This window comes from Castor canadensis, chromosome 3 (assembly GCF_047511655.1).
Source record: "Castor canadensis chromosome 3, mCasCan1.hap1v2, whole genome shotgun sequence".
NCBI classification, from domain to species: Eukaryota; Metazoa; Chordata; class Mammalia; order Rodentia; family Castoridae; genus Castor; species Castor canadensis.
In genome coordinates, this window is record NC_133388.1 from 69,857,907 (window position 1) to 69,872,383 (window position 14,477).

General features: G+C 48.9%; 1 protein-coding gene across 1 annotated transcript; it reads left to right on the forward strand.

Annotated features, from left to right (window-relative positions):
- The first annotated feature begins 911 nt into the window (after nt 1-911).
- Nucleotides 912-3,974, forward strand: Nfkbia (NFKB inhibitor alpha). The gene is made up of 6 exons (XM_020180764.2): nt 912-1,138; nt 1,604-1,712; nt 2,079-2,289; nt 2,570-2,658; nt 2,777-3,037; nt 3,433-3,974. The coding sequence occupies exons 1-6, from the start codon at nt 912-914 to the stop codon at nt 3,478-3,480; spliced, it is 945 nt and encodes a 314-aa protein (XP_020036353.1). The 3' UTR covers nt 3,481-3,974.
- Nucleotides 3,975-14,477: the final 10,503 nt, after the last annotated feature.

Genomic DNA, 14,477 nt, shown 5'->3' on the forward strand with positions numbered 1-14,477 from the left:
GGATCCATGTTCTGCAGCAGAACAGTGAAAAACAAGAACTCAGGAGTTATTTCGTTATTGCAAGGTACTGCAAACATTAACACCTTGCTTTTCTTTAAAAATATATATATGGTCCCTTGTTAGCACTTTTCTCTATAAAGTGCTCCCCTCCCTCAGGTAACAGGGCTGTTAACCCCTAGGAAATATTTTAGAGTTCTGCAAGCACTGAAGTTTTCACAACTTCTACTTCTGTCCATGCAGAAGCAAGGACGGCCTGCGACCTTCCAACCACTAGTGCGTCCTTCCTCGTAGCAGGTCATTTGGAACCAGCAAATCCCGACACCTAGCCATCATTTCCACTCTTGCGTTCTCAAAAGATCATAAAACGGAAAGGACCCGCGGGTTGGCAAACCCCAAAGAGGAACCGCCCAGGAGCAGGTCTGCGTCCTTGGGATCTCAGCAGCCAACGACCCCAAATCAAATCGATGGTGGGAAACCCCAGGGACAGAAGGGCTCTTGCAGAGGGCCAGGTTTACAGAGTGCAGGCTGCAGGGAAGTACCGAGGGGGAGGGGGCCTGGTCGGGAGGACTTTCCAGCCACTCAGGGCTCCTCGAAAAGTTCCCTGTACTTGACCCCAGTGGCTCATCTCAGGGAGTTTCTCCAATGAACCCCGGCCCAGAGCTCAGGGCTGCTCCGCCAAGGCCGAGGCCAGTTCTCTTTTTCTGGTCTGACTGGCTTGGAAATTCCCCGCGCCTGACCCCGCCCCGGAGAAATCCCCTGCCAGCGCTTATAGGGCGCCGCGGCGGCGCTGGCGAGCCCACAACAGTCGAGCACGCCGTCCTGCCCGCTGCACCGCCGCCGCCGCCGCCGAGCCAGCGCGCAGCCCGCCGCCCAGCGCACCTGGGGACAGCGCCCGGAGCTCTCAGCGCGCCATGTTCCAGCCGGCCGAGCACGCCCAGGAGTGGGCCATGGAGGGCCTGCGGGACGGACTGAAGAAGGAGCGGCTGCTGGATGACCGCCACGACAGCGGCCTGGACTCCATGAAGGACGAGGAGTACGAGCAGATGGTGAAGGAGCTGCGCGAGATCCGTCTGGAGCCGCAGGAGGCGCCGCGCGGCGCCGAGCCCTGGAAGCAGCAGCTCACCGAAGACGGAGACTCGTAAGTGGCCTGGCGGGGTGGCGGAGTCGGGCGGGCGGGCGCGGGGCCTGCATGGCGCCCGGGCCGCTGCAGGCCGTTGCGGGGGGCCGCGTTGGGGGGCCGGGCGCCCCACCGCGCACCCCTCCCCCCAGCCGGGGCCGACCTCGCGGCCGGGGGCGGGGCGACGGCGGCGACGCCAGGTCTCGGGTGCACCGCGCCGGGCCGGCGCGGCGGGGACGGGAAGTACAGGGCGTTCCGGGCTCGCGGGGGGCGGGGCGGCCCGGCCGGCGCCCGGCGCGGAGGGGGTGGGGCCCGGAAAGTCCCTGGGCCCCTGCCAGGAACACTCAGCTCATAATAACCTCGTGGAAAACACCGCGGCCTCGGCCTCCAGAAACCCCGGCCTTGCGCAATCCCCCGCAGCCCGCGCCTCCCTGGCCCCACGCACTGTGCTCACCACCCCTGGGGGTTTCCCTGTCTTCCCCGCAGGTTCCTGCACTTGGCCATCATCCACGAAGAGAAGGCACTGACCATGGAAGTGATTCGCCAGGTGAAGGGCGACCTGGCCTTCCTCAACTTCCAGAACAATCTGCAGCAGGTGCGTCGCATTCCCAGCCCTGTGACCTCTCTGACTCCCCGCGGTGGAGCTGGGTGTAGCACAGCGCCCACAGATCCTTTCTAAATGAAAAGCCACAGGGTCCTTATCTGCCCTGGCCTTTTACATTCAAATTAGCCAGCATCCTAAAGGCCGAAGAAAATTCCCTTGGTTTGGTGAGGTCTTTATGACACACTTGGGCCTCTGGCATTTGCCTGGCGCTCCCTCCCCGCCGCCCCCCCCCCCCCCCCACCGATACCTGGCTGGGAGGAGCAGTGTCCACAACCTGGAGATGTCTGGGGCTCAGGGAACTCAGATTATGGGTTTGTTCCATGACTTACCCCCTTCTGTCACTGATTGCATCTGTAGACTCCACTCCACTTGGCTGTGATCACCAACCAGCCAGAAATCGCAGAGGCACTTCTGGAAGCTGGCTGTGATCCTGAGCTCCGAGACTTTCGAGGAAATACCCCCCTACACCTTGCCTGTGAGCAGGGTTGTCTGGCCAGTGTAGGAGTCCTGACGCAGACCTGCACAACACAGCACCTTCAGTCCATCCTGCAGGCCACCAACTACAATGGTATGTCTGCCTGCCCCAACCAAGGGTAGATAACAAGGGGAGGAGAAAGGTAGGCCCATCTGAGGAGAACAGGCAAAAGTTTATACTTACAGTATGTGAAAGGTTGAGAAATATGGACAAACAATGCCTATTTGATGCCTTTATGAAATTCATTCAGAACACAGATTCTGAGTTCTTAAAGTTCAAAAGACATGACTGTCCCACAAAAGAGTAGGGAAGAGGTTCTGGTTCAGGTGTGAGAATTGAAAGGAGTGGTTAAACTTTTTGCCTTTTCTTCTAGGCCACACATGTCTGCACTTAGCGTCCATCCATGGCTATCTGGGCATCGTGGAGCATCTGGTGTCTTTGGGTGCTGATGTCAATGCTCAGGTGAGTGCTTTGTGCCTGCAGGTGGAGCAAGTCAGGCTCCTTGATAACCACTAGACATGTTCTTGTTGCAGCAGAATTTCCAGATGTGCTGTAAACATCTGATTGCTTTTGGTTTCAGGAGCCATGTAATGGCAGGACAGCCCTCCACCTCGCAGTGGACCTGCAGAATCCTGACCTGGTGTCGCTCTTGTTGAAGTGTGGGGCTGATGTCAACAGAGTTACCTACCAAGGCTACTCCCCATACCAGCTCACCTGGGGCCGCCCGAGCACCCGGATACAGCAGCAGCTGGGCCAGCTCACCCTGGAAAATCTCCAGATGCTGCCTGAGAGCGAGGATGAAGAGAGTTATGACACAGAGTCAGAGTTCACAGAAGATGAGGTGAGTCTCCACTAACATCACCAACACTGTGCTAAAAATGGCCCTCCCAGGTCCCTAGAGCAACTCTTCATCATAGGAATCACATAACTTCAGCATATAGAACCAGTATCCTGACAGAATTTCTCTTCTTTTGTTTTAATAGTTTGCTCTTTTTCTTTCTGGCCCTTACACATGCTAGGCATTTGCTCTACTACTGGGCTGTACCCCCAGTAATAAATAGCTTAGCCTTTTTTTTAAGGAGGAAAACTCCTGCAACCTGTAAGGGTCATTCTATTTGAGTTATGGAGAAAGGAGTCCAAAAACACTTGGGTCATTTCCAGTAGCCCTCCTGTCATCCCAGCATCCTTGGCAAAGTTCTAGAAGTTTAACATGTCTTTTTTTTCTCTTGTTTTTAGTTGCCTTATGATGACTGTGTATTTGGAGGCCAGCGCCTGACATTATGAGAAGAAAGTGTCAAAAAGAAGACGTATATTTGTACATTTGTATATTTGTACAAAAAAGAGTTTTATTTTTCTAAAAAAAAAAAAAAAGAGGGGGGGAGAGGAAAAAAAAAAGAAAGGGTATACTTACCACCGCTCTGCACACTGCCTGGCTCCTAACATTTTACTGTGGTGGATCAGCCTCATTTAGTTATCTTTGTGAACTTTGTGTGGAAAGACAAGAAAGATAATTGGAATTAAAAGAAAACCTCTTTTAAACTTCATCTTTGTGGGGTTTTAGAGAAGGTTATCCAGAATTCGATGGCACATTTACTTATTGTGCTCTTGCTTGAATCACCATGGATTTAATACGTGGGCCCAGATGTGTGCTGCCATGTAATAACCAGATGTTTCGTTTGCATTGCCCTCTTGTAAATGGTGTATATAGTGTATTTTGTTGGTAATTATTTTGGTACCTATAAGATGTATATTTATTAAACAGATTTTTACAAATAGAATTACCTTGCTCATTCTCGTCGAGCTGCCCTGGGATCCTCAGAGGAGCAGGTAGCGTGGAATTCTTCTAGAGAGCAGCTTCTCACACCCTCCCCGGTCTGCAGGCAGCTCTTGAGCCTGTGGGTGGGAGGGAGGCTGTTGCTAGCAGAACGGAAAATGCCAGTCTCAGGCTGGGGGTTGTAATAAGCCACTTGGCTGGCTGTGGCTGAAAGACTGTCTGTTACCATGCTCTTTCATCTCTTAATCTAACCTGTTTCAGGACCCCACTTCCACTTTAGAAAATTAGTTTGGACAAGCGGGAGATGCTGAATTCATGTTTTATAGAGCTAGGGAAGATCTCACCTGTAATAGTGGGAGTTCCTAGGACGGGCTCAGAAATGGCACTGTACTGACATGTTAGCAGATGTTTGCCTCTAAGACTAGTTTTAGTTACTGGGCTGTTGTGAACATTGCACAAGACAATCCACGTAAAAACAGCAGTGTGCCAGGCATATAGGAGAAATGCATTTCTCATATAAGGAGAAATGCAAGCTATTGCACAACATCCTGTATTTCACAGTGGAAGAAACCTCCAGAGAAAACAGCCTGTCCCAAGGTCACCTTGCAGAACAGGCAGGTGGCTAACTTATTTAATACCTTGTTTTCAAAAAGCAGTTAAGCATATTTTAAATGTATTGCATCTCTCAATGTACCTGTTTTGTTACAATACAGTGATAATACAGGTTTTGAAGAGGTTTTTTTGTTTTGTTTTTTTGTCAGTTCAGTCTCATTCTACTGAATGATTTTACAGCAGCAGATTTCCCAAGAAGTAATTTGTGAAAGTTAGGTTTAGGCTCTAATTGTTTTCATCCCTAGGACAGACCTCTTGCCTAGGTAGGAGGAGTAGATTTTAGGACATTTTATAAAATGCAGAATGGGTGTATTAATACAATTCATGTGCTTCAGTTTGTAGCTAGGAAAACACTATTACCCTACCTTTTCTGGTCCAGAACTCAAATAGATGGGATGGTTATCTCCTCAGACCAAAAAGGAGCCAACACTTAGTGGGTCTTTCATATGTAAGGAACATTACTGTCCAAGCCAGGGCTACCATTCCTGCAGCCTCAGTCTACCTGAAGCTAAGCACTGTGGTGGCCACTCTACCTGTTGTTTTCTGTCAAAGTGCCCCAGGCTTTTGTTCATTCTAGCACACCTGAACATAGATGTCAATGAATGTTTGTCAGAGTCTCAGCTAAGGAAAAAAGGTAAGGTGGGAGGGTTGGGGGAGTGGCTTAAAGTGGTAGAACACCTACCTAGCCCTGAGTTAAAATCCTAGTACCACAAAATAAATAAATAAGATGATGGGGGAGATGTCTGTTATACTCAAGAGAAAAGAGGTTGGAAGCTTGGCTCTCCTATTTTGGAATTAGTGACTACTTGCAGGCGTGGTGGCACACACATCCTAGCACTTGGGAGGCTGAGGCAGGAGGATGGTGAGATTGAGAACAGCCTTGGATGCATAGCAAGACCCTGTCTCAAGAACAAAAAAATAAGTGACCCTCTTCACCCCCAATCCCATGAAATACACATGCTCACTATAGTTCTGTGCTGGAAGGTTGGATAAACAGGACAAGGGGATGTGACCCAGACCTCCTTGGTCTCCTTAGAGACCAGCCTCAGCCTCCATGGTCACAACAGGGAGGGTCCACTTCTGATCCTCTTGAGCCCACTGTCCCAAATTTCTAGGCTCTAGCTTTTCTTTAAGCCCCACCCTCAGGTTTGTCATCTGCACAAACCCTGCGGTAGCCGGGCTCAGGTGAGGACTGAAGTCTGCCCTGATTCCTCCTTTCCAGTTCTATTTCTCCTTCTCCTCTCTTCTTTCTTTCTCTCCATTATGTCAGTTGGTTGGGTGGCTGGAACCTCAGCGTCCCTGAAGGAAAATCTTAGAATGGAAACATTCTAATCTGTACAAGGTCTTCTGATTTCTAAGCAAAGAACAAAAGTTTTCAAAGAAAATAGTTCAGCAGACTAAGAGCCTTCATTTGCATGCTGATTTTCTCCTGGAGGCTGAAGGTCCTGTCAGGACAGGTGAGAGAGTCTTGGAAAAGAGGGAAGAGACCAGAGAGGGGAATAAAAAGTCACGTCAGCAACTTCCTCAAACATGGTTCTTTGATTCCTCCTTCCTGCGTCATTCAGCAGGATAAATTTCTTTATGGGTCAGGTGTACCCAGTTCTTTCCAGAAGGAGGGAACAGATTCCAGTATGAGCAATCTAAGGCCTTCCTCTCAGACCTGGAAATGTGTGTTGGGGTGGGGTAGAGAGTGGAAGGGTGTGAGGGGGAGCATTGAAACTTCACTTGCTCCTGGAATACTGGAAGTGATTAAGCGGTGACAGCTAGAATTGAGTCAGTAAGATGGATTCTTCCTTTGTCTCCCTTTCTGCCAGATTTTAACAAACTTGCTCTAGGTGTAGCTGGGTAAGCTATATTTGGTAAAAAGGTCAGAGTTCTGGAACTCTAGTCAGAAAGCAATCTGAGAGAGCCAGGCATGGTGGTGTGAACCTGTAATTCCAGCACTTGTGATGGTGAAAGGATCAAGAGTTCAAGGCCAGCTTGGACTCCATAGTGAAACATTGTATCAAAAAAGAGAGAGAAGGAGGGAGGGAAAGAAAAATGAGAAAGAGAAGGGAGGAGGGAAAGGATGAAAGGAATAAAGGAAAGAATGGAGGGAGGAAAAGAAAAGGAAGTCGTGTTCAAAACAAAACTTCCAGTCTGAGATTAAATCAATCAGCCATTCACAGCAGGCCACCCTGCTCATTTTTACATCTGTACATGACCCTAGATCCCAGAGCTGGCGGGAAAGAAGTCTGCACCTGGGAATTAATAACAATGGAGTGTGCACCTTAGTCCAGAGTTTCTCAAACCCAACCTGCACTTGGGTTGCCTGGAGATATGATCGGAACACAGGTTCTCGTTCAATTGGTTTGGGGTGGCCTGAGATTCTGCATTTCCAATGTGGTGTCCGGGACAAGGTGCTGTTGGTTCAGGATCACACTTAGAAGCACGAGGCCTTCTGGTGGTGCTCTCTGCCACCCTCTCCCTACCACTGCTGAACAGGACAGGTACTAGCTGCCTGGAAGGAGATCCAGCACAGGCAGAGTCAAAAGTAGGGCTGAATCCTGAGTGCTGACATTGAAATAGGGGCCAAAGCCAACAAATCTGCCATGAAACTGGGTAAGTATAATGAGGGAGCCTGCTGACACTATCCAAGGCCAAAGGCAAGTCATCTGAGCTCCAGGAAAGGAACAAAGGTCACCTAGGTGATACATTTGAAGGGGCAATTTGCCCATTCTGGAGATGAAAAGCTGGTTTTAAAATGAATGTATCTATAAATTCATGGGGTACTGGGTGCAAGACGGGACCTGACCAGGTCTAGGGACTGGAAAAAGTAGAGAGATAGCTGCTTCCCTCCCTATGACAAAGTTCAGACCATCTTTATTAAAATACGAGAAGCCTTAACAAGCAGTTGACTAAAATATATCAGGGAAAATCTTTTTTCATGGGTGGAACTGGGGTTTGAACTCAGAGCCTCACACTTGCTAGGGAGGCACTCTACCACTTAAACCACTCCTCAATCTTTTTTGCTTTAGTTTATTTTTTCACTTTAGGGTCTCTCACTTTTGCCAGGCCTGGCATCAGACCAGGATGACAATCTTCCTACCTCTGATTCCCATGTTGCTGAGATTATAGATATGAGCCACCATGCCCAGCCCAGGGGAAATCTTAAGACTAACTTTTGAACCAAAAGTGGTGGTGCACACCTGTAATCCTAGCACTAGGGAGGCTGAGGCATAAGAATCACAAATTCCAGTCCAGCCTGGGCTGCATGAGAGAGAGAGAGAAGAATAACTTCCCTTTAAACGTCACCATCACTTCATGTATGTTTTTTAAATTTATTGAGTATGGCCTGTATGAGAAATAGGAACTAAGATCTTAGGAGAAAGTGATAGAGTAGGACTCAGAGAGATTGGACCTAAATCCTAACTTCTGTCCGCTGAAAATTTTGGTATTAAATTTCATGTGCTAAGTAAAGAAATTGAGACACGTTTCTCCTTTCAGGAGTTTCCAGCTGTGCGGTCTGTCTACTTCTGACCAAGACTCGGGCCTACCCAAAGTCACCACATTAAACATTTTGGTCAGACTTTAAAAACCTCACAGTATTTTAATATTCATCCCTGGGATGCCAAAATAAAGAAGCACATTCAGCTTTTCAAGGATCAGTGAATAAACTTCTTTCAGGTGAAATAAATGTTCTGGTAGTGATTGGGTTTGAAGTTAAGGTTTTTAGTGTTCTGTGAATACCTTTTCATTTTTTTTTTTCTTTTATTATTCATATGTGCATACAAGGCTTGGTTCGTTTCTCCCCCCTGCCCCCACCCCCTCCCTTACCACCCACTCCACCCCCTCCCGCTCCCCCCCCCTCAATACCCAGCAGAAACTCCATCATTAGGTAGAGCCTTGCAGCCTGACAAACCCTGTGTGGCCTGGCCAGGAGCATCCAGCTCTGTAGACCTTTATGTGTGTGTAAGTTCCCCAGAGCAGAGTAAACCTCTGCTTTGAAGGAGAGACCTAAGCCACAGATAAGTAAACATCTGGCAATCCACAAGTCATGTGGGAGCCAGTAGCATTGACTCTTCAAGTCTTCAAGCTTAGAACTGGGCCTAACAGTACCTTACTGTGTGACCATGGAAGGTTCTGACTGCTATCTGCAGTAGGGGATGGTGTGTGTGTGTGTGTGTGTGTGTGTGTGTGTGTGTGTGTGTGTGTGTGTGTGTGTGTGTGTGTGTGTGCAGAACTTCCCAGGGGCTCCATGAGGGGATCTGTGCACATGGCTGTCCACCCATGGTCCCCATAGCACCCAAGAGCAGATTTCACACACACAGAGGATGAAAGGACCCTAGAGCCAGCCTGGCCCCAGAAGCCTCCCCTTCTGGCTTTTAAGAAAGCCTCAGATAGGGTCAGTCCCACCAAAAGCACTCCTTCCAGAGTATTGCAGAATTTCTTCCCTGGGGAGGACATGCTGCAGACATGTGCTCATTGATCCTGGGATGCTGGCTCCCAACACTTCACCCACAACCTGTTAAGGCAACTGAGGCAGAGGGCACCTCTGCAGACCCTGGCAGTAGTTGCCAAGGAGAGGGAAGAGGTCACATCTCTCTAGGAAACACCACTGTGGTTTGAGGAGAGTTTCTCACCTGGGGCTTGACGGAGTTAGAAGAGATTGTGACATGGCAGTGTCAGGCTGGCAGAAACGGCAAGGCCTCAGTGTACAACATCTGCTGATGCTTCCTGTTAAAGAGCTGATGGAGACGATGGGAGCAGTGTAACCAACGTACAATATAAGTCTAATCGGAATTTACTATGAAACACCCCCCATCATTGGAATATATCCTAATAAAAATTTATTGAAAAAAAAAGAGTTGGTGGATCTTTTGGGAAATTCCTGTAATGAACAATGAGGTTATTTGCCTGGGCAAAGGTCTTTTAGAATAGCAAAACTGTTGTAATAAAGAAAAAAGTCTTGTGAATGTAACGTAAACTGGATGGCAGACAGTAGCATTGCCTGGGTCTAGTCATCGGACCTACAGTCCTAGTCCTGAGCAATGGGACACATGACAGGTACATTCTGATAGATGAAAAAGGTTAAAAATTCAGGACATAGCCGGGCGCCAGTGGCTAGAATCCTAGCTATCAGGAGGTGGAGATCAGAAGGATCACGCTTCGAAGGCAGCCCAGGGAAATAGTTCGAGAGACCCTATTTTGAAAGAACCCATCACAAAAAAGGACCCTGAGTTCAAACCTCAATACCAAAAAAAAATTTTTCAGGACATGAACCCATGGTGTTCATGGTGCTAAGAATGAACCCATGGGGGAGGGAGTGCTAACCAAGACAGGGAGTGTGAAGGAGGAAGGATCAGAAAACAAGCTTCCCCTGTTCTAGAATTTCACCTGCAAATTCACTGCCTTCGCTCCAATCTGTCCTCACTGTTCATTCACTGCACCCCGTCATCCACACTGCAAAGAACCTAGCCAAGTACTGTTATTTACCAAACCCTGACTATATCCCTGGCATATGTGGTCATCAGGGGGGCATTATTGAGGAAACTGGGGTTCAGAGAGGTTTACTGACTTGTCTAAGGTGACACAGCCAAGAGGAGTGGCAGTACTGAGCTTCCAATATGCCCTCTCTGCCTCCAGACTCTCTCACCAGACCGGCCAGGGGGCCCTCATCTTGCTAAAGATGTTCACACCAACTCACCAGCTGCCACTGTCCACTGGTGTCAATGTTTTTCGGTGGGGGAAGTGCTAGGGTTTGAACTCAGTCCCTCAGGCTTGCTAGGCAGGCACTCTAGCACAACTGCACTCGCTCCACCAGCCCTGTTTTATGAAGGGTCTTTTCGGGTTAGGGTCTCATGAATTATCCACCCGGGCTGGCTTCGAACCGTGAACATCCTGATTTCTGCTTCCTGAGTAGCTAGGATTAGCTAGGATTACTGGTAGCCGTTTCAATGACATCAATTTATAAGCACACAAACCCAATAAGATCAATTTCGTAGACAATAAGTGTTATTGCCGTTAATCTTAAACAGCTCTGGCTGCAACCTAAACCCATCTTGTTCTGAGAAATGATTTGTTATTACGTCTATCATAAAAATTTCCTTATCGGAAAAGTTGGACAGCTGCCTCATACAAGGTTGGAAAAGTGATGGAGCTGCTGGAAGTCGCAGGACGCAGCATGTCACTTCTCACAGTTCTGGAGGCTGAAGTCCAAGATCAAGGTGCTGGTTTGGTGTCTTGTAGGGGCCTGACGTTTGTTCTTGATGCGGCCATTTCTCTGTGTTCTTGAATGGTAGGAGGAAGAGCTTGCTCTTTGGGGCCTTTTTTTTTTTTTTTAGTACTGGGGTTTGAACTCAGGCCCTGGAGCATGCTAGGCAGATGCTCTATCACTTGAGTCATGCCCGCAGTCCAGGGCCTCTTTTTTTTTTTTTTTTTTTTTGATCTCTTGCATTATACAAATTTTTTTTTTTCTTTTATTATTCATATGTGCATACAAGGCTTGGTTCAGGGCCTCTTTTATAGGGCCACTACTCCCATTCATGAAGGCTCCACCCTATATCCTAATCACCCCCAATGGCTCCATTTCCTAATACCATCATCTTGGGGGTCAGTATTTCAACATGACTTTTGGGTACACACTGCAAGAGCTGTGGATATACCTGGGCTTTAGTGAGTGAAAATTCTCTGGCCACAGGAATAGAGGCCCCAACCGCAGCTCTGGGGGCTATCCCAGGAGTGGTATTTGGCTTTCGATGTTGGTTTTTCCTTTTGCTGTGCTAAGAATGACCCCAGGGCCTTGTGTATACAACCTCAGCCCTCCCTACAGCCAGCGTCTTTGAGAACAGAAACTCAAAAAAACTGACTGGCAAAGGAGCGAGAAAACTTGGCCTCCTCAGAGCCTCAAGGAGACCTGGGCTGAGTTGATGGTGTGGTTGTTCCCAGCTTGTTCCCAGCTGACCCATTGCAACGGGGATAGGTCCATCAAGCAGGCACTGATGGGGCCTTGGGCCTGGGGGCAGCCAACCAGCAGGCACCCGTGGTGGCCATCAGGACAGAGGCAGCCTCCAAGGCAATTACCTGTCCACTGGAGGTTCAGCTTGACCTGGTCCCACTCTGGGCCCCAATCTGTACCAATATGTGACCCTGGGCTTGTACTGTTGAACCTCCAAAAAATGGAGACAGACATTGATTCCAGGCCCACAAAGGCACAGGTACATGACCTTGTTGCTTAACCTCTCTGGGGCTCAATTTCTCATCCCAGCAGGGGTTGGGTGGGTCTCAGCTGCGTGGTGGAGTGGCAGTGAAGTCGAAGTATCCCTAAAGGCGGGCAAAGGGCCCGCAACAGAGCACGCGTTCAGTGCATGGTAACTTCTGCTATGAAGGTCATTAATGTTACTAGCATGGAGAGCATCTGACAGCTCTCCCTGCAGGCGTGCTCTCTCCAAGCCAGCATTCCTCCCCCTTCTCTCAGGGTGGCCCAGGGTCCAGATCCTCTAAGGACAACCTAGGACACCCAGTCTTCCCTCTTGACTCCCTGATGTTGGCCCCTGCAAGTGGAGCCCCACCTTCACCCAGCCCTTCTCAGTCTCCCACCACCTGTGCATAAGGCCTGAGCCACAGCAGCCGCCATGGGGCTGACTGAAGGCAGGAGACTGAGAGTTGTCGAGGGGGCAGGCTGGAAGTCTCCTGACCTTGGTTGTCCCACTGTGCCTGGAATGGATTCCACAAAACCCCACCCATGATTAGCCTCTGATTCAGGGTCTGTGCAGAGAGCGTGATGGCTGGAGCCCCAGGTGTGTGCCACACAAGGGAGGCTGCAAAATGAGCCACTGGCATTTTTGCTTCAAGTTAGCACAACGTCCTAACGTAGAAAATGGGTTCAGATGACAAATTTAAATGGTAAGTGTCTCACAAGATGTCAAGATGTCAACAGTGCCTATCTCTGGGTGGTTGTAGTCTAGGGTTTTTTTCTTTTCTTTCTTTCTTTTTAAAAAAGCTTTTTATAGAGAACTTTAAATATACACAAATCTAGACAGACATTAAAGCAAACTCATCTCTAGCTTTGTTTATCCACTCCCTCATATTTTAGTATTTATTCCTAAAACATAAAGACCATATTTTCAAAGTACGACTTTGTGTGTGTGTATCTCTGTGGGGTGTGTGTGTGTGTGTGTCTGCCCATATGCAGGCCTGGGGTTTGAACCCAGAGCCTTGCACATGTTAAACACTCAGTCTACCACTAATCGTAGAACTTTAATACTGATAAAAGCTAGCAACAAATCAGGGAGATGTAACTCTCTGCTTTATGCTTTTCTCTTGCACTTTGATTATCAGGAGAAAAAAACGATAAAGCTATCCTCCCTCATTTTAAATTTGTCCCCAGAAACATTAATTGACTATTGAGAACACCCCACACACCCAGTCCTGAGGGAAAAGGACAGCCAGAGGATCCAGCATAGCCAAGGGTGACTTAGGGTATGGTTTGCATTCCCTATGTGAGGGCTAGAAGCTCACTAGAGGCCTAGAAGGACATCAGGAGTCACTGGGGCCTGAGCACTGTCCCTCTCCAAGAAAAGCTTTGCCAGTGCTTTCTCTGCAGGAGCCTTCTTTTCTGTCAGCCACTCAGCAGGAGAGGGTGGCCATGCTGCCAAGCTATGCACAGGTAACAGGCAAGGAACAGAGATGAGCCAATTCCCAGGCAAGCTAGCTCTCTCTCTCTCTCATTCCCAGGGAGAGGACTCAGGCTGGTCTAATTATACCTTAGGAACTGGGGCATCTTTAACTCCTGAGAGCACTGTGCCCGGAAGAAGGGCCATCCTTGGAAGCTGGCAGCCCAGTGGTGTCCAGCTCACAGAGGCCAGTGCTGGCAGACAGCTTGATTGGGGAAGAAGAACCGAGAGCTGGCAAAGGTCACAAAGTGATTCAGAGCAGTCTGATGCACATAACGTAGGTGTCAGCTGGCCTGGGCAGCAGCACACAGAGGCAGGTCTCAGATTCCCAGACTACACCTGCCCCAGCCTCTGTGGTGTAGCTGTGCCTTCGTGGGCCTGGATGCAATGCCTGTCTCCATTTTTTTGGAGGTTGAACAGTACAAGCCCAGCCGTACCCACCTGTCTCACAGGGTTATCACAATGTAGGAAGGAGGCAGGAAAGGGAGTCTTTGGACGGCCCCTCTATGACCTCTGCTGAGGCTGGAGCCTGTGAAGGGAAAGGATGAACGAAGTCAGGAAGGTCTTTGCATACCCTTGGTTCATTTGGAACTGTGAGGAATCCCCAGGGAGCACCTGACTCAACCTAGGCCGTCTAAAGATGATGACATGGGCTTGCAGAGTGGCTCGGGTGGTAGAGCACATGCCTCACAAGTGGGAGGCCCTGAGTTCAAACCCCAGTACCATCAAATAATAATAATAATAATAAAATAATAATAGTAATAATGATGATGGCAGTCCCAGGGAGCATCAGTGACTGCCCCAAATCAAGTTCCTGGAGCAATGACAGATCCAGAGGGCCAATCATGACCCCAAACTCCTACCAGGATTTGGATAGACAGGAAGGGACAAGGCCTTCCATGGGAAGGCAGCAAAGTGGTTCACCAGATATCCCTCAGGAGAACATAGGCTCCTACAGTCAGGTGGCAGGCAGGGACAGGGCCATATTACAGAAGGCCGTGGATACCTGGATTTGACCTACAGGCCATAGGGAGCCATACTAGGTTCTTAATTGTTTGGTTTGGTTTGGCTTTTTGAGACAGGATCTTGATAAATATGGCTTAGGCTGGCCTGGGACTAGAGATCCTTCTACCTCCTCTTCCCAAGTGCTGGGATTATAGGCTTGTACCACCACACAGGGCTCACACTAGGTTCTTGAGCAGGGAAGTCATAGGATAAAAGTCTATCAGTGATATTTGAGA

Coding starts and splice junctions, on each gene's coding strand:
- Nfkbia (XM_020180764.2), top strand. CDS start 912: ATGTTCCAGCCGGCCGAGCACGCCCAGGAGTGGGCCATGGAGGGCCTG. Junction 1,139..1,603: donor CTCACCGAAGACGGAGACTC/GTAAGTGGCCTG, acceptor TCTTCCCCGCAG/GTTCCTGCACTTGGCCATCA. Junction 3,038..3,432: donor CAGAGTTCACAGAAGATGAG/GTGAGTCTCCAC, acceptor TCTTGTTTTTAG/TTGCCTTATGATGACTGTGT.